Here is an 18895-nt window from a genome sequence, read left to right as displayed (position 1 = left end):
TGTAATGATCAACGGATGGTTTCAATGGTCAACAGAGGGCCTATAATGGACAACGGAAGGCTTTAATGGTCAATGGAAGGCCTTAATGGTCAGCAGAATGCTTTAATGGCCAACGGAAGGCCTATAATGGTCAACGGAAGGCCTGTAATGGTCAACAGAAGGCTTTAATGGTCAACGGAAGGCCACAATGGTCAATGGAAGGCCTTAATGGTAAACGGAGGGCCTTAATGGTCAATGGAGAGCTTTAATGTTCAACAGAAGGCTTTAATGGTCAATGGGAGGCCTTAATTGTCAACAGAAAGCTTGTAATGGTCAACGGAAGGCTTTAATGGTCAATGGAAGACCTATTATGGTCAATGGAAGACCTATAATGGTCAATGAAGAGCTTTAATTGTCAACAGAAGGCTTTAATGGTCAATGGAAGGCCTTTAATGGTCAACGGAAGGCTTTAATGGTAAACGGAGGGCCTTAATGGTCAATGGAGAGCTTTAATGTTCAACAGAAGGCTTTAATGGTCAATGGGAGGCCTTAATTGTCAACAGAAAGCTTGTAATGGTCAACGGAAGGCTTTAATGGTCAATGGAAGACCTATTATGGTCAATGGAAGGCCTATAATGGTCAAAATGGAGAGCTTTAATAGTCAACAGAAGGCTTTAATGGTCAATGGAAGGCCTTAATTGTCAACAGAAAGCTTGTAATGGTCAACGGATGGTTTTAATGGTCAACGGAGTGCCTATAATGCCTATAACGGAGTGGTTTTAATGGTCAACAGAAGGACTTAATGGTAAACGGAAGTCCTTAATGGTTAATGGAAGGGCTATAATGCTCAACGGAAGGCCTTATTGGTCAACGGAAGGCCTTAATGGTCAATGGAAGGCCATAATTGTCAATGGAAAGCTTGCAATGGTCAACAGACAGTTTTAATGGTCAACGGAAGTTCTTAATAGGCAACTGAAGGCCTATAATGGTCAGCGGAAGCCCTATAATGGTCAACGGAATGCTTTAGTGGTCAACGGAGGGCCTATAATGGTCAGCACAAGAACTATAATGGTCAACGGAAGGCCTATAATGGTCAGCAGAAGGCTTTAATGGTCAATGAAGGGCCTATAATGGTCAATTGAAGGCCTGTAATGGCCAATGGAAGGCTTTAATGGTCAACGGAGGGCCTAAATGGTCAACGGAAGGCATGTAATGGTCAACGGAAGGCCTGTAATGGTCAATGGAAGGCCTATAATGGTCAATGGAGAGCTTTAATGGTCAACAGAAGACTTTAATGGTTAATGGAAGGCCTTAATTGTCAACAGAAAGCTTGTAATGGTCAACAGATGGTTTTAATGGTCATCCGAGGGCCTTAATGGTCAACAGAATGCTATAATGGTCAACAGAAGGCTTAAATGGTCAACTGAAGACCTTAATGGTTAATGGAAAGCCTATAATGGTCAACAGAAGATTTTAATGGTCAATGGAAGTCCTTAAAGGTCAATGGAAGGCCGTAATTGTCAGCAGAAAGCTTGTAATGGTCAACTGATGGTTTTAATGGACAACAGAAGGCTTTAATGGTCAACTGAAGACCTTAATGGTTAATGGAAAGCCTATAATGTTCAACGGAAGGCTTTAAAGTTCAACGGGAGGCCTTAATGTTCAACGGAACGCTCTAATGCTTAACGGAAGGCTTTAATGGTCAACGGAAGTCCTTAATGGTCAATGGAAGAACTATAATGGTCAGCAGAAAAACTATAATGGTCAACGGAAGGCCTATAATGTTTAGCGGAAAGCTTTACTGTTTCAACAGAGGGCCTATAATGGTGAACTGATGGCCTGTAATGGTCAATGGAAGGCCTTAATGGTCAACAGAAGGCCTTATTGGTCAACGGAAGGCCTTTATGGTCGATGGAAGGCAGTAATTGTCAATGGAAAGCTTGTAATGGTCAACGGACGGTTTTAATGGTCAACGGAAGGCCTTAATAGGCAACTGAAGGCCTGAGTCCCTTCGGGTCAGAAGGGCGGGATAAAAATATTGGAAATATTGGAAATAATAATAAATAAATAAACGGACGGTTTCAATGGTCAACAGAAAGCCTTAATGGTCAATGGAAGGCCTGTAATGGTCAATGAAAGGCCTGTAATGGTCAATGGAAGGCTTTAATGGCCAATGGAAAGCTTTAATGGTTAACGGAAGGCCTTAATCGTCAACAGAAGGCCTATAATGGTCAACGGAAGGCCTATAATGGTCAATGGAAGGCATGTAATGGTCAACGGAAGGCCTGTAATGGTCAATGAAAGGCCTGTAATGGTCAATGGAAGGCTTTAATGGTCAACGGAAGGCTTTAATGGTCAACGGAAGGCTTTAATGGTCAACGGAAGGCTTTAATGGTCAACGGAGGGCCTATAATGATCAGCACAAGGACTATAATGGTCAAGGAAAGGCCTATAATGGTCAGCGGAAGGCCTATAATGGTCAACGGAAGGCCTTAATGGTCAACGGAAAGCTTTAATGGTCAACGGAAGGCCTTAATGGTCAACGGAGGGCTGTAGTGGTCAACGGAAGGCCTTTATTGGTCAAAAGAGAGCTTTAATGGTCAACAGAAGGCTTTAATGGTCAATGGAAGGCCTTAATAGGCAACTGAAGGCCTATAATGGTCAGCAGACGACATATAATGGTCAACGGACGGTTTCAATGGTCAAGAGAAAGGACTATAATGGTCAGCGGAAGGCCTTAATCGTCAGCGGAAGGTCTATAATGGTCAAGGGAAGGCTTTAATGGTCAACGGAGGGCCTATAATGATCAGCACAAGGACTATAATGGTCAAGGAAAGGCCTATAATGGTCAGCGGAAGGCCTATAATGGTTAACGGAAGGCCTTAATGGTCAACGGAAGGCCTTAATGGTCAACGGAAGGCCTATAATGGTTGGCCTATAATGGTCAACGGAAGGCCTATAATCGTCAACGGAAGGGCTAGAATGGTCAGTGGAAGGCCTAAAATGGTTAACGGAAGGCATTATTGGTCAATGGAAGGCTTTAATGGTCAAAATGGTCAAAATGGCCACCTTTCTCCTTTGTTCTCCCCTCAAAAAAAGATTCAAAATGGCCGCCTTTCTCCATTGTTTTCCCCTCAAATAAAGATTCAAAATGGCCACCTTTCTCCATTGTTTTCTCCTCAAAAAAAGATTCAAAATGGCTGCCTTTCTCCATTGTTTTCTCCTCATATAAACATTCAAAATGGCCACATTTCTCCATTGTTTTCCCCTCAAAAAAAGATTCAAAATGGCCGCCTTTCTCCATTGTTTTCCCCTCAAATAAAGATTCAAAATGGCCGCCTTTCTCCATTGTTTCCCCCCTCATATAAAGATTCAAAATGGCCACCATTCTACATTGTTTCCCCCTCAAAAAAAGATTCAAAATGGCCACCTTTCTCCATTGTTTTCCCCTCATATAGATTCAAAATGGCCACCTTTCTCCATTGTTTCCCCCTCATATAAAGATTCAAAATGGCAACCTTTCTGCAATGTTTTCCCCATATAAAGATTCAAAATTGCCGCCTTTCTCCAATGTTTTCCCCTCATATAAAGATTCAAAATGGCCACCATTCTCCATTGTTTTCCCCTCAAAACAAAGATTTAAAATGGCTGCCTTTGTCCAATGTATTACCCTCAAAAAAGATTCAAAATGACCAGCATTCTTCATTATTTTATTCATCACAAAAAAAGAAATATGGCCGCCTTCCCCATAGTTTTCCCCTCATATAAAGATTCAAAATGGCCGCCTTTCCTGATTTTTTTCCCCTCAAAAAAGATTCAAAATGGCTGCCTTTCTCCATTGTTTTCCCCTCAAAACAAAGATTTAAAATGGCTGCCTTTGTCCAATGTATTACCCTCAAAAAAGATTCAAAATGACCAGCATTCTTCATTATTTTATTCATCACAAAAAAAGAAATATGGCCGCCTTCCCCATAGTTTTCCCCTCATATAAAGATTCAAAATGGCCGCCTTTCCTGATTTTTTTCCCCTCAAAAAAGATTCAAAATGGCTGCCTTTCTCCATTGTTTTCCCCTCAAAACAAAGATTCAAATTGGCTTCCGTTCTCCATTGTATTAACCTAAAAAAAGATTCAAAATGGCTGCTTTTTTCCATTGTTTTCACTAGAAGCCGGCATTCTTCAGCATGGCACAGCTCACACAGTTTACACAGTTCAACAGAGATAAGAAAGCACATTCCTTAGTCTGAAGGAAGTTCTGACCTCCAAGGCCAGTTAAACTGGCCTGCTGTTAACTGTTTCACTGCTGAAACACACACTTGCAAAACAGCAGAAAGACTTGATTTACATTTCATATACACACAACCAAAATCCAACACTATAATGGTAAACAGAAGGCTTGTAATGGTCAACGGAAGGCCTCTAATGGTAAGCAGAAGGCCTTAATGGTCAACAGCAGTTCTATAATGGTCTACGAAAGGCCTATAATGGTCAATGGAAGGCTTCAATGGTCAACAGAAGGCCTACATTGGTCAACGGAAGGCCTATAATGGTCAACGGAAGGCCTATAATGGTCAATGGAAGGCCTATAATGGTCAATGGAAGGCCTATAATGGTCAACAGAAGGCCTACAATGGTCAACGGAAGGCCTATAATGGTCAACGGAAGGCCTATAATGGTCAACAGAAGGCCTATAATGGTCAATGGAAGGCCTATAATGGTCAACAGAAGGCCTACAATGGTCAACGGAAGGCATATAATGGTCAACGGAAGGCCTATAATGGTCAATGGAAGGCCTATAATGGTCACAGAGGCTTATAATGGTCAAAGGAAGGCCTATAATGGTCAAAGGAAGGCCTACAATGGCCAGCGGAAGGCCTATAATGGTCAGCGGAAGGCTTCAATGGTTAACTACATCTACCAACTTCCTCGGTCAATTCCCCCCAAACCCTAACAGTATTTAAAGTTGGTTGTGATGGTTATGTTTGCCAGGTTTGTTCAAGATCTCTCATCAGTGGGGTTCATAGTGATATCTGGATGTGGGGTGACCTTTGTCAATTCCTCCCCCCCCCCATAAACTCTACCAGTATTTTAGTTGGGACATGGCGGGTCTGTTTGGCAAGTTTAGTCCAGATCCATTGTTGGCAGGAGTCACAGGAGTTTCTGGATGTGAGCGCCATCTTGGAAAACACATACATAGGTAGAGACATAGTTTGATTTTTATTGCATACATGAAAGTAGATATAGAGACAGATGGAGATGGAGATGGAGGTAGATAGAGATGCAGAAAGATGGAGACAGAGGTGGAGATGGAGATAGATATAAAGATGGAGATAGATGGATGGAGATGGCGATGAAGAGAGATGGAGATAGATGAAGGAGATAAATAGAGGAGATATAGATGGAGATACATGGAGATGGAGATATAAATGGAGATGGATTTGGATGGAGATGGAGATAGATTGAGATGGAGATAGAGATGGAGATAGGTGGAGATAGATGCAGATGGAGATAGATGGGACCCTGCACAGACGGTCAGTCAATGATTCATTGAAGATTCCCAAAGAAGATTCACCAGAGAATGCAAGCAGTTTGTGGTGATTGTGTTGAGTCCTGTGCGTCGCTGGGCGAGTAAGTTTAAAGATGTTGAGGTGGGAACATCTGACTTGAGTGACAAACAAAGAGTTGGACGTCTTGTGACAGCAACCACCGAGTTTCACAAGCAAAAGGTTGACAGGTTGATTCAGGATTATCGTCGTATCCCTCAAAGAGAAATTTCAAGCACAATCAGCATTTCAGAAGAACGTGTGGGTCACATTATTGCTTTGCTTGGCTATCGGAAGATCTGTGCACGATGGGCACCAGGATGCTGATGCCTGAAACAAAAGCCCACAGACTTGGAATTTGCCAGGAACTCCTCTTGCATGAAGAGAATGAAGATGATGCCTTTCTCCTTTGGGGTGAGACCTTCTGCTGCCAAGAATTCAGTGACTGCACGTTGCTGAAGTCGCATTGACTGACCGTGCAGCGTTCCATACTTCACACATTAGCGACACAACTGTTCAATGCTAAGGCTTCCCACCAAATGGAACTGTCTACTGAGTCTACTGAACAAGCTGGGACCTGCCGCAGACCAGGACTGCCGGATCTTGAGGACTTACAAAGGGGGAGGCATTACTTTTCATCCAACCCTCATCTATGGATGTATTGCTAGGTTCTTGTATTCTGAGCAATACAGATGAGACATAAATTTAGCCGCTGTGCATCTCGGCGTGTTCTTTCCAGTGAGGACTAAACCCAGAGCAACAGGGTTGGAGCAAAGAACCCCCAACTCTGTCCAAAGAGTATTTTCCATGCTGCTCACCTTCCTCGTGGTGGCAGATCCTTCTCCCTTGTTTGTCCAGCTGCTAGACTTAGAAAGGGTGGGGTGGCCAGGAAACCACTCCATCTTTGATCCCCTTTCCTTGTTTGGGGGACTGATTGGCTCTTTGTGAGGCGGGGTGGCCAGCCAACGACTCCACCCCTGACTTGAAATCATCCTTCTCCCCTTCTCCCTATTGCCAGCAGTCCCAGCAGGCAGGGGATGATGGGCTCCCTGATTACTTACGAGTCAGACGGGATTGTGGGCTTTCCTGGGATTCCTTCTCATGCACAGCCAGAAAGCGAAACTGCTTTAGACAAAGACAGGCACAGAAGCAGGGGCTGAGAATGTAATGGCCTCCAAAGCCCAAGGCCTTCAAGGCCACTCACGGGAGTTGGAACCACCCTCTCCAGGTAAGGAGTCTCGAGAAGGCGAATTGATGAGAAATTCTCATAGGAAGGCGACATTGACCTAACCCAGGAGGCAAATTCGAGCAGATATCGTACATATCGTAGCAGAATTCGTAGGTCAACATGCTTTTGTGGGAAGCAGAGGTTCCAGGGTAGACGCCATGCTTTCATGTCGGTCAATTAGGAGCCAATGGGCACTCTGTATCTCCATCTGATCTTCAGTTCTGGCAACGTGGCTTTCAAGTTACAGCCAGGCCTGGGTTCTCTAGTCCTTGTCTTAATTTCGGGGTGCAAATATTCTGGGAGATTTTCTATGTTCATGTTGTTTATCCTTGTTTACGTTTTTGCTTATGGACTTAAGTTGCCTTTGGATTTTGGGACTATTCTTGAACTGCCTTGTTTTTGGATCCACAAGAGGCACCTTCTTACTTTATCCCTGTTTTTGCCATGTATCTTTTGTGTGTTCTTACAATACACTGTTTGCCTTTAGACTCTTGTCTGAAGATCTGGTTATAGGTGGCTTCACATCTGGGGTTCAACATTCTCTGAGGCTACCGCTGCCTTACCTTTCTGAATCAGTGAAGCTGATGATGACCTGCTCTGTACCATGAAGACTTAAAATAATATGCTCCAAAAACATGCTTTCCCCCAAAACATGGCTAGATTTCCCACACTACATTTTGAACCCTAGTGGAGCTGCGGAATGAATACGGCTATCCGGCTACCCAACTGTTTTTGGGAGGCGTGCGAAAACGGATCCGTGGGTGTCCAGAAATTCAGCCAGTTAAAAAAAGGAACAAGGTTCAGCCGGAATGCAGAAGCCTAATATTTTTTATTATTCTGTTATTATTATAGCTTTCATAATGTATCAATCTCAATGGATTCATGAATTTTCATCGGCCATTATTGTTGTTCTTTGTCTTCCATTCTGCTGTGAGGGAGAGACGCTGAAAATATTCCTGAAAAATATTCCTGAAAATATTCACAAAAATACTCACTAAAACTATTCACAGAAAAAATTCTAAATTTATTAATAGAAATAATCATAGAAATATTCACAAAAATATTTTTGAAAATTCCCAGGTTAGTTTTGTGTTTACACCTTATCTTATTTTTGAGTTATTTAATATTTAATGGTTATTTTACTTAAGTGATATTTGCCTTTAATGTTCTAATGTAGCACAAATCCTATGTAAAACCATACTATGTATTTTTGACATTGATATTGGAATCTGAAATATATCCAACAGTCAGGTGACAGGAGTTCATTTATCAGAGTTCATAAAAAAGCAACCAAGAATGCCAGAGTACAAACCAAAGTCAGAGTTCCGAAGTCAGGCCAGATAGGCAACTGAAGTCCATAAATCAAGGCAGGTAGTCAGTCCAGAACTTAGAGTCAACTCATCAGGATATAACAGAGTCCAGAACAGGGTTGCAGTCCGAAAGTATGCCATTATCCGCTCCCAAAGAGCTAGTCTTTTCCAGATCCCTTTTATCATAAGATATCAGTTCCTCTCATTTCAGCAAGCTCTCAAAGATCATCCCAGAAGTCTGTGATCTTAAGAGGAAGAGGTCAGGTTAGCCCCTTCAGAAATGGCTGCAATATTGAGAGGAGTCCACCTCTGTGGGAGACCTGCCCCCAGCAGCAATCAGGCCAAAAATTGCTGTGCATGACAGATAGCGAACAAGGTGGCGGCCTTACTCATTGCTTCCCTTCTCCCATTCTTTGCCTGCCTGTGGGGGGATGGGACCCTTGTTTGGGGGATTTCTTTAAGAGAACAAGGAAACGTAAAGGCAGGCCTCTTCCTCTAGCCGTGTGTGGGTCCTGTGATGGCGATGCAGGACTCCACTCTCACTGAAGCTCTTTCCACATTCGATGCATTGATATGGCTTCTCCCCTGTGTGGGTCCTTTGATGGCGACGCAAATTTCCACTCTGTCTGAAGCTCTTTCCACATTCCGTGCATTGATGTGGCTTCTCCCCTGTGTGAGTCCTTAGATGGGAACGCAGCTGTGCACCCCAACTGAAGCTCTTTCCACATTCCGTGCATTTACATGGCTTCTCCCCTGTGTGCGTCTTGTGATGGACACGCAGATGTCCACTCTGACTGAAACTCTTTCCACATTCCATGCATGTATATGGCTTCTCCCCTGTGTGGGTCCTTTGATGGCAACGCAGATTTCCACTCCGACTGAAGCTCTTTCCACATTCCATGCATTTACATGGCTTTTCCCCTGTGTGGGTCCTTTGATGACGATGCAGAGCTCCACTCTCACTGAAGCTCTTTCCACATTCCATGCATTCATGTGGCTTCTCCCCTGTGTGGGTCCTTAGATGGGAATGCAGACTTCCACTCTGACTGAAGCTCTGTCCACATTCCATGCATTGATGTGGCTTCTCCCCTGTGTGGGTCCTTAGATGGGAACGCAGAGCTCCACTCTCACTGAAGCTCTTTCCACATTCCATGCATTGATAGGGCTTCTCCCCTGTGTGGGTCCTTAGATGGGAACGCAGGTGTCCACTCTCACTGAAGCTCTTTCCACATTCCACGCATGTATATGGCTTCTCCCCTGTGTGGGTCCTTTGATGGCGACGCAGAGCTCCACTCCAGCTGAAGCTCTTTCCACATTCCACACATGTATATGGCTTCTCTCCTGCGTGAGTTTGTTGATGTCTAGTAAGAGATCTTCTCCCCATGAAACCTTTCCCACAGTCCAGACACTTATGCAGCTTCTCCCCTGTATGTGATGTGGAACTGGGATGAAGACTTTCCATTTTTTAAAATTTCCGATTCAAATATTTTGCCAGAGGTCCACAGGTATGGACTCCTGGACAGCACAGGATTCCCTCTTCTCGGTCTCTGTATTGCCGTAGCCTTCTGGTCTCTTTCCAAGCCCCTCTTTTAACAGCACAGTCCTCCCTTTCCTCCAAGGATGTTGCTTCAAATACGTCTTTCTCCTCCTCCTTCCTCGTTCTTGCCAATGTGGTGAGTCTTCCTTTCAGTCCCAAGGCATCCCTAGGGCAAGGCTCTCACAGGGTCTTCTTCTTCACAAGTTTCCTTCAGAGGTTACCTGCCAGACGAAAGAGAGGAAAACCAGATTTGTTAATTTAAACCTTCTCTCAACATTCAAGATGGCCTCCCTCTAAATATTTTTTCTCCCAATATCCAAGATGGCTGCCCTTTCCCAATTTCCAAGATGACCTACTTATTAATGTATCATTCCCCCATATCCAAAATGGCCGCCCTCTCTATGTATCCTTCATTCTCCCAATACCGAAAATGGCCAACTACTTAATGAATCCCAATAACCAAAATGGCTGACTTCTCAATGAATTCTTCCTTCTACTAATATCCCAGTTGGCCAAGTTATTTATGTATCTCTCCCTCTCAATATCTAAGATAGCCACCCTTTCCCGATATCCAAGATGGCCGACCTCTCAATATATCCCTCTTGCCAATCTCCAAGATGGCTGACTTCTTAATGTATCAATTCTCAATATCCAAGACTGCCGACATCTGAATACCACTCCGTCTCCCATTATCCAAGATGTATCTTTCATTCTACCAATATCCAAGATGGCTGGCCTTTCCATATATCCTTCACTCTATCCAAGATGGCCAACTTACTAATGTATCTTTCATTCAACCCAAGCTAGTTACATATATGCATATATGCATAATATGCATGGCTATGACCTATGCTTATTATATAATATATTACAATAAATATAATTACAATTATAATTTGTATAATTACATAAAATAATAGAATATATAGTATAATAATAAAATATTATAACAATATTATAACCTAAGTTTTATTTCTTGCCCACCTCCCCTCACTGGGGGGCTTCTAATAGGTTTTATAATTATTATAATAATCCTCATATTTATTATTAATTATGATATACACAGAATACATAACAGGAATATAACAGGAGTCCACTTCCACAGACAAGCCCCTGCCTCAGCAAAGAGCTATTGCTCCCACCGCTCAGGAGAAACCAATGGCCCTCCCTCCAATGCCACTGCAGGTTCTAGCGAGCGCCAAGAGCCCTGCCCGTGTCCTCCACAAACACCAACCTGCCCACCACTCAAGGGAAGGTTTTTGTACGGGGACCATTTCATCCTAGATTTGTCTGTTTTTCCTCCACCACAGACATCCCAGTGTTCCTCTCTCTCCACTGGTGTGGAATTTGCATGGCCCCGCCCACTGCCTTTCCCTTAACCCAGTCATTCTCAACCTGGGGTCCCCAGATATTTTTGGCCTTCAATACTCAGAAATCCTAACAGCTGGTAAACTGGCTGGGATTTCTGAGAGTTGTATACCTCAAGAAGTCTGACTTGGCCACAGTGGTCCATGCCTTAGTTACCTCCACAGTCTCCATGGGACTGCCTTTGAAGATGGCTCGGAAACTCCAACTAGTACAACAAGCGGCAGCCAGGTTGTTAACGGGAGCAAGCTATAGGGAGAGGACTACCCCCTATTGGAACAGCTCCACTGGCTGCCGATAAATGTCTGATCCCAATTCAAAGTGCTGGTTATTACCTATAAAGTCCTAAACGACTCAATCCAATCTATCTTTGTGATCACATCTCCTATTACAAACCTGCACAAACTCTACAATCCGCCAGGATCTCAGCAAGCGAGAGTCCAAAAGTGGCAGGTGAAAACCCGAAAACTCTATCCATGGCTGAGACCAGACGAGAGACTCCCTCCTGGGCACACAGAAGATGGAGAGACTCAAAAGGCGCTGAACAGACTGCGCTCTGGCACCACGAGACGCAGAGCCAACCTTCAGAAACGGGGCGGAAAGTGGAGTCCGCGACACGCGAGTGTGGAGAAGAGCAAACCACAGACCACCAACTACAATGTGGCCTGAGCCCTACCACGTGCACAAGGGAGGACCTTCTTATGGCAACCCTCACTCCAAGTGGCCAGATTCTGGTCAAAGGGCGTTTACCATAATGCAACACTTTTAACCTTGTTTGTGTTTCTAAATACATTACAACTGTACCCTTTGGTTTCACTTTTGATATGACAAATAAATACATTTAATGTCATTATTAAATAATAGATATTGTTTTATTATATTCTATTATTATTATTATGACTTTATGTATTATTATTATTATTATTTTATTGTATCTTTTTGGTTTTTATCATTATGTGAAATATCATGACTGTTATATTTTATTGTATTGTTATTTTATGTCATTTATGATGGTTTGGTTATTTTTTATTATATTTTGTTAGCTATATTGTTAGTTTCCTTATTCTTGTTATTCGTTACTTTATTATTGCTATATCTTATTGTTAGTTTATTATTATATTATTATGATGTTACATCATTATTGTTATTTTATTATTACTGTATATACTCAAGTATAAGCCTAGTTTTTCAGCCCTTTTTTTAAGACTGAAAAGGCCCCCCTCGGCTTATACTCAGGTGAGGGTCCTGGTTGGCTTATATTTGGGTCAGCTTATACTCGAGAATATATGGGACATTTATTATTTTTCTCTATTATTATTGGTATTATTACATTTATTATTTTTCTCTATTATTGATGCTACTATTACATTTATTTTACTCTATTTTTATTATTATTAATACATTAATACATTAATATTATTAATACAAAAGATTGACTACTAAAAACTGACTACAAATACAGATAGAATTGCATAAAATGAACTTACAGTAACAACATTATCGGAAGTTAAATCTGTAATAAGTTCAGTCCTTGCTGCCTAGAGAAACAGCTGTGGATCCGGGCTGGAGGCAGACTACGTTGGATAATCCAGAATGTTGGATAAGCGAGACTTTACTGTATTGTTATATTATTTTATGTCATTGCTATATTATTATGTCATTATTGTTATATTATTTTATGTCATTATTACATTATTGTTATATTATTTTAAGTCCTTCTGCCAACCTAGCAGTTCGAAAACATGCCAATTTGAGTAGATCAATAGGTACCGCTCCGGCAGGAAGGTAACGGCGCTCCATGCAGTCATGCCAGTGGCCACATGACCTTGGAGGTGTCTACGGACAACACCGGCTCTTTGTCTTAGAAATGGAGATGAGCACCAACCCCCTGAGTCAGACATGACTGGACTTAACGTCAGGGGAAAACCTTTACCTTTACCTATTTTAAGTCAATAATATTATTGTTATTTTAAGTCAGTTATATTATTGTTATATTTTATGTCATTGTTATATTATTATATGCCATTATGATTATATTTTTATATTATGTCATTATTGTTATAAAGGTAAAGGTAAAGGTTTCCCCTGACATCAAGTCCAGTCATGTCCAACTCTGGAGGTTGGGGCTCATCTCCATTTCTAAGCCGAAGAAAGAGCCGACGTTGTCTGTGGATGTCTCCAAGGTCATGTGGCCACGGGCTGCATGGAGCACCGTTATCTTTCCGCCAGAGAGGTACCTATTGATCTACTCACATTTGCATGTTTTGAAACTGGTAGGTTGGCAGAAGCTGGGCGTACAAGCCACTCCCCGAATTCGAACCTGAGACCTTTTGGTCCACAAGTTCAGCAGCTCAGCACTTTAACACACTGTGCCACCAAGGGCTTATTGTTATATGTCATTATTATTATATGTCATTTTTGTTAAATTTGTATTACAGTAGAGTCTCACTTATCCAAGCTAAACGGGCTGGCAGAACCTTGGATAAGCGAATATCTTGGATAATAAGGAGTGATTAAGGAAAAGCCTATTAAACATCAAATTAGGTTATGATTTTACAAATTAAACACCAAAACATCATGTTATATCACACATTTGACAGAAAGGTAGTTCAATATGCAGCAATGTCATGTTGTAATTACTGTATTTATGAATTTAGCACCAAAATATCATGATATATTGAAAACATTGACTACAAAAATGGCTTGGATAATCCAGAATCTTGGATAAGCGAGGCTTGGATAAGTGAGACTCTACTGTATTATTATATTATTATTATTATATGTCATTATAATTATATTTTACATTATTATGTCATTATGATTATATGGTCATTATATTATATATATTATATTATAAATATATGTATATATACCTATTTCTTTCTGGTGTTGGGCCTCGAGTGTCAGCCCTGGCCTTGTGGGAGTCTGCCCATAGAGAGGCCACCCTGGGAGAGAAAAAACTGTTATATTATTTCGTAAATACAGTAATTACTACATAACATTTCTGTTTATCGAACTGCTTTTTCTGTCAGTTTCTTGTAAAACATGATGTTTTGGTGCTTAATTTGTAAAATCATAATGTAATTTTATGTTTAATAGGCTTTTTTTCTTAATCCTTATTATCCAAGATTTTTGCTTATCCAAGGTTCTGCCAGCCCATTTATCTTGGATAAGTGAGACTCTACTGCCTATTATTATATGTCATTATTGATATATTACTGTTATATTATTTTAAGTCAGTTATATTATTGTTATATTATTTTATGTTGGTATGTTATACTATGTCATAATGTTTATATTTTTATATTATGTCATTATAACAGAGTCCCCGAGTCCCCGTTGGGGAGATGGTGGCGGGGTATAAATAAAGTTTTTTATTATTATTATTATTATTATTATTATTATTGTTATATGCCATTATTATTATTATTGTATATGTCATTTTTGTTAAATTTGTATTAAGTTATTATATTATTATTATATATGTCATTATGATTATATTTTACATTATTATGTCATTATTATACAGTAGTCTCACTTATCCAACCTTTGCTTATCCAACATTCTGTATTATCCAACGCAGTTTGCCTTTTAGTAGTCAATGTTCTTGTACCCCATGTTTTCAATACATTGCAATGTTTTGGTGCTAAATTTGCAAATACAGTAATTACTACATAACATGACCATGTATTGAACTGCTTTTTCTGTCCATTTGTTGTAAAACATGATGTTCTTGTGCCTAATTTGTAAAATAATTTGATGTTTAATAGGCTTTTCCTTAATCCTTCCTAATTTTCCAACATTTTCACTTATCCAAATGTTCTGCCGGCCCATTTGTGTTGGATAAGTAAGACTCTACTGTATAATGATAAGAATAGAATAACAGAACAATATAATATGATAGAATAATATGGTAGTAATGCAACAATGGAAGAATAATAGGATGTAATAATAGAATGGTGACAATATAACAACAGGATATAACACAAAAATAGAATAATATATTAATACAATGACAGAATAGAATAGAATAATATAATAACAGAATGATCATATAAAGCATATTAATATAATGATAGAATAATATGAAAATGGAATATAATAATATAACAGAGTATACTAATAATAATAATAATAATAATAATAATAGAATAATAGAATACTATTACAATAATATGATAGTAATATTAGAATAATAGAATAATAATATAGGGATAGAAATTGAAAATAGAGTAATAGAATATAATAATAACATAATAATATGAAAATAGGATAATAATATATTAATAGAATGACAGACTAGAATAACAACAATAACCTTACAGGAATCAAATTTCGGCATATCAGGTATACAACTCCCAAATGCCCAGGGCAACTTCCCTCCAAACCCACCAGGATTCAAATGTGGGCACATCAGATACGCATGCCAAGTTGGGTCCAGATCCACCCTTGTTTGGGTTCATACTGCGCTCTGGATGTAGGTCAACTACAACTCCTCTATTTTTTGTTGTTCTTGTGTGCCAAGTCCATTACTGGTTTGGTTCAGAGTGCTCTTAGATTGCAGGTGTAATAATAATAATAATAATAATAATAATAATAATAATAATACAAGAAAACTGCACTACAAACTAGAGCTGACAGCTGGCACAACAAAACATTGCATGGAAAGTTCCTTGACAAAATTGAAGGAAAAGCTGACAAGGAGAAGACCTGGCTCTGGCTCACAAATGGGACCCTGAAGAAGGAGACAGAAGGCCTGATTCTTGCAGCCCAGGAGCAAGCCATCAGAACAAATGCAATTAAGGCCAAGATCCAAAAATCAGCTGATGACCCAAAATGCAGACTGTGCAAGGAAACCGACGAAACCATTGATCATATCCTCAGCGGCTGTAAAAAAATCGCACAGACAGACTACAAACAGAGGCCCAAATGATTCATTGGAATTTATGCCTCAAATACCACCTCCCAGCAGTAAAGAACTGGTGGGATCACAAACCTGCAAAAGTATTGGAAAATGAGCATGCAAAGATACTGTGGGACTTTCGAATCCAGACTGACAAAGTTCTGGAACACAACACACCAGACATCACAGTTGTGGAAAAGAAAAAGGTTTGGATCATTGATGTTGCCATCCCAGGTGACAGTCGCATTGACGAAAAACAACAGGAAAAACTCAGCCGCTATCAGGACCTCAAGATTGAACTTCAAAGACTCTGGCAGAAACCAGTACAGGAGGTCCCGATGGTGATGGGCTCACTGTGCCAAAAGACCTCAGCCGACATTTGGAAACAATAGACATTGACAAAATCATGATTTGCCAACTGCAAAAGGCCACCCTGCTGGGATCTGCGCGCATCATCAGAAAATACATCACACAATCCTAGACACTTGGGAAGTGTTCGACTTGTGATTTTGTGATACGAAATCCAGCATATATATCTTGTTTGCTGTGTCATACAATAAATAATAATAATAATAATAATAATTATAAGCATCATCCGAAAATTCATCACACAGTCCTAGACACTTGGGAAGTGTTCGACTTATGGTTTTATGATACGAAATCCAGCATATCTATCTTGTTTGCTGTGTCATACAATTAATAATAATAATAATAATACGCATCATCCGAAAATTCATCACACAGTCCTAGACACTTGGGAAGTGTTTGACTTGTGATTTTGTGATACGAAATCCAGCATATCTATCTTGTTTGCTGTGTCATAGAATAAATAATAATAATAATAAATCTCTATTTATTTCCTTCTCTTCTCCCTCAGGGGACCCAAAGCGGCTGACAACGTATGAACATCACGTCAACAACAGAAAACATCGATAACATAAACACAACGGGATAACCAGAGGAAGGAAAACAGCCGCAGTCTGCGTGGGAGGTCAAGAGGCCTACATGGGGGGGGGGGGGGGGGGGGAATGTGGGCGCCTGGAGGGAGAAAGCCAAGAGAGGCGCGGCCCCCACGCTGGGAGTTGTAGTCCTCCCTCCTCGCGAGAGCCGTGGGCCCCCACTTCCGTGTCTCGCTGTCTCTCTACAGACCTCTCCCTCGGCCTCTCCAGCCTCTGCTCCGTCCGCCGCGAAGAGATCCAGGCCAGGCCTGAGGCGACTGAGGAGAAGACGGCCGCCATCTTGTCCCTCCCCCTCCTCCTCCTTCCCTGAGCCGGCCCTCGCTCTCTCCCATTGGCTGAGCCCTTGACGCCCCGCCCACCCGAGGCCCCTCATTGGCTGCGTGCCGCTCCCCCTCCTTTGATTGACGGGCGGCAAGGCGGGGTTTGTGTGGGCAGAGAGAGGCCTGTGAAGCCACAGACTGTGAGGCCTTCCTTCCTTCCTTCCTGGGAGTTGTAGTTCGCCCGCAACCGGGGACACCGGGACCCCCACCCAGGATGGGCCTGGCCCGCCCTCGGCACACGGAGCCCCCGGGACTGGCTCCGCCTCCTGGAGGGGAGGGGCTTCCTTGTGGGAGTTGTAGTTCTCCCTCCAGACAGAGAGGGCGCCCAGCCCCACCCGGGAGGCCTCTGAGCACACTCGCCCCGCCTCACGCTCTTCCGCCACCGAGGAGGATCCTGGGAGATGGAGTTCAGCCACAACCTCAGGCCTTTGGGACCAGGGAAACACCGACTTTGCCAAAGAACCTGAACAACGCCGGGTTATGATTATTATTGTTATACTCTTACAATATATTGTTATAATATTATTATAATGTTATTTGATAATAATATGATATAATAAATTATAACAGTATAATAATAGTATATAATAATACTACAATATAATAGCCATATTATGACACAAAGCTATAATACTACACTATATACACTAAGGCCCGGGGCCCCCGCCCTCAGTTTTATAATATAATATGTTATATCAGTTTTAATAATATAATATATTGTATATACATATAATATTGATAATAATATGTTATACAGTATAATACTAATAATACCATATAATAATATTAATTATATGTTATATATTACATATGATATAATAGTATAGTGGTATAATTCAATATCTATATATATAAAAGAGTGATGGCATCAGGGCAGTGGACAAAACAACAAAACTACAGGCCCCCCAACCTCGAAATTTGACAACACAACCCATCATCCACGCCTCTAGGTTGATACAACAAAAAGAAAAGAAAAATAAAGTCCTAATTAGAGGGAGAGCAATAATTGTTTTTATCCAATTGCTGCCAGTTTAGAGGGCTAATCTCTGCCCACTTCGTTGCCTAGCAACCAAGGGACAGCCAGGTTTCAGTTAGGGGACAGGCAGACTTAGGCCTCTCTTAGGCCTCTTCCACAGATTATCTAATTTGCACTGGATTATATGGCAGTGTAGACTCAAGGCCCTTCCACACAGCTCTATAACCCATTTATAATCTTATATTATCTGCTTTGCACTGGATTATCTTGACTCCACACTGCCATATAATCCACTTCAGTGTGCATTTTATACAGCTGTGAAGAAGGGGCCTCATATAATCCAGTTCTAAGCAGATAATATAAGATGATCAATATACAGTAGACTCTCACTTATCCAACATAAACAGGCCGGCAGGATAAGTAAATATATTGGATAATAAGAAGGGATTCAGGAAAAGCTGATTAAACATCAAATTAGTTAATCGTTATACAAATTAAGCATCAAAACATCATATTATACAACAAATTTGACAGAAAAGGTAGTTCCATGCGCAGTAATGCTATGTAGTAATTACAGTAGAGTCTCACTTATCCAACACTCGCTTATCCAACGTTCTGGATTATCCAACGCATTTTTGTAGTCAATGTTTTCAATATATCATGATATATTGCTAAATTCATAAATACAGTAATTACTACATAGCATTACTGCGTATTGAACTACTTTTTCTGCCAAATTCGTTGTCTAACATGATGTTTTGGTGTTTCATTTGTAAA

At 40.9% G+C, this 18895-nt stretch overlaps 2 protein-coding genes across 3 annotated transcripts in view; one reads left to right on the top strand and one right to left on the bottom strand.

The window, feature by feature from the left end:
- LOC134294564 (uncharacterized) overlaps nucleotides 1–18895 on the top strand; it is a 406638-nt gene that overhangs the window by 96821 nt on the left and 290922 nt on the right. The window lies entirely within an intron of this gene.
- The window catches only part of LOC107983719 (zinc finger protein 239), a 54186-nt gene continuing 43042 nt past the window's right edge, over nucleotides 7752–18895 (bottom strand). Inside the window, exons 2-3 of one of the 2 annotated variants that reach the window (XM_062966119.1) lie at nucleotides 13834–13905; nucleotides 7752–9816 (exon numbers count right to left, since the gene is read on the bottom strand). In XM_062966119.1, coding sequence (XP_062822189.1) covers nucleotides 8516–9520 — 1005 coding nt within the window. In that variant the 5' untranslated portion in view covers nucleotides 9521–9816; nucleotides 13834–13905 and the 3' untranslated portion in view covers nucleotides 7752–8515. The remainder of the gene's footprint in view (nucleotides 9817–13833; nucleotides 13906–18895) is intronic. The other variant, XM_062966118.1, reaches the window with a different exon arrangement.

The sequence above is a fragment of the Anolis carolinensis genome, unplaced genomic scaffold (genome assembly GCF_035594765.1).
Source record: "Anolis carolinensis isolate JA03-04 unplaced genomic scaffold, rAnoCar3.1.pri scaffold_17, whole genome shotgun sequence".
NCBI lineage: Eukaryota > Metazoa > Chordata > Lepidosauria > Squamata > Dactyloidae > Anolis > Anolis carolinensis.
The sequence above is the reverse complement of the archived record's forward strand: the minus strand, read 5'-3'. Positions and strand labels throughout refer to the sequence as shown.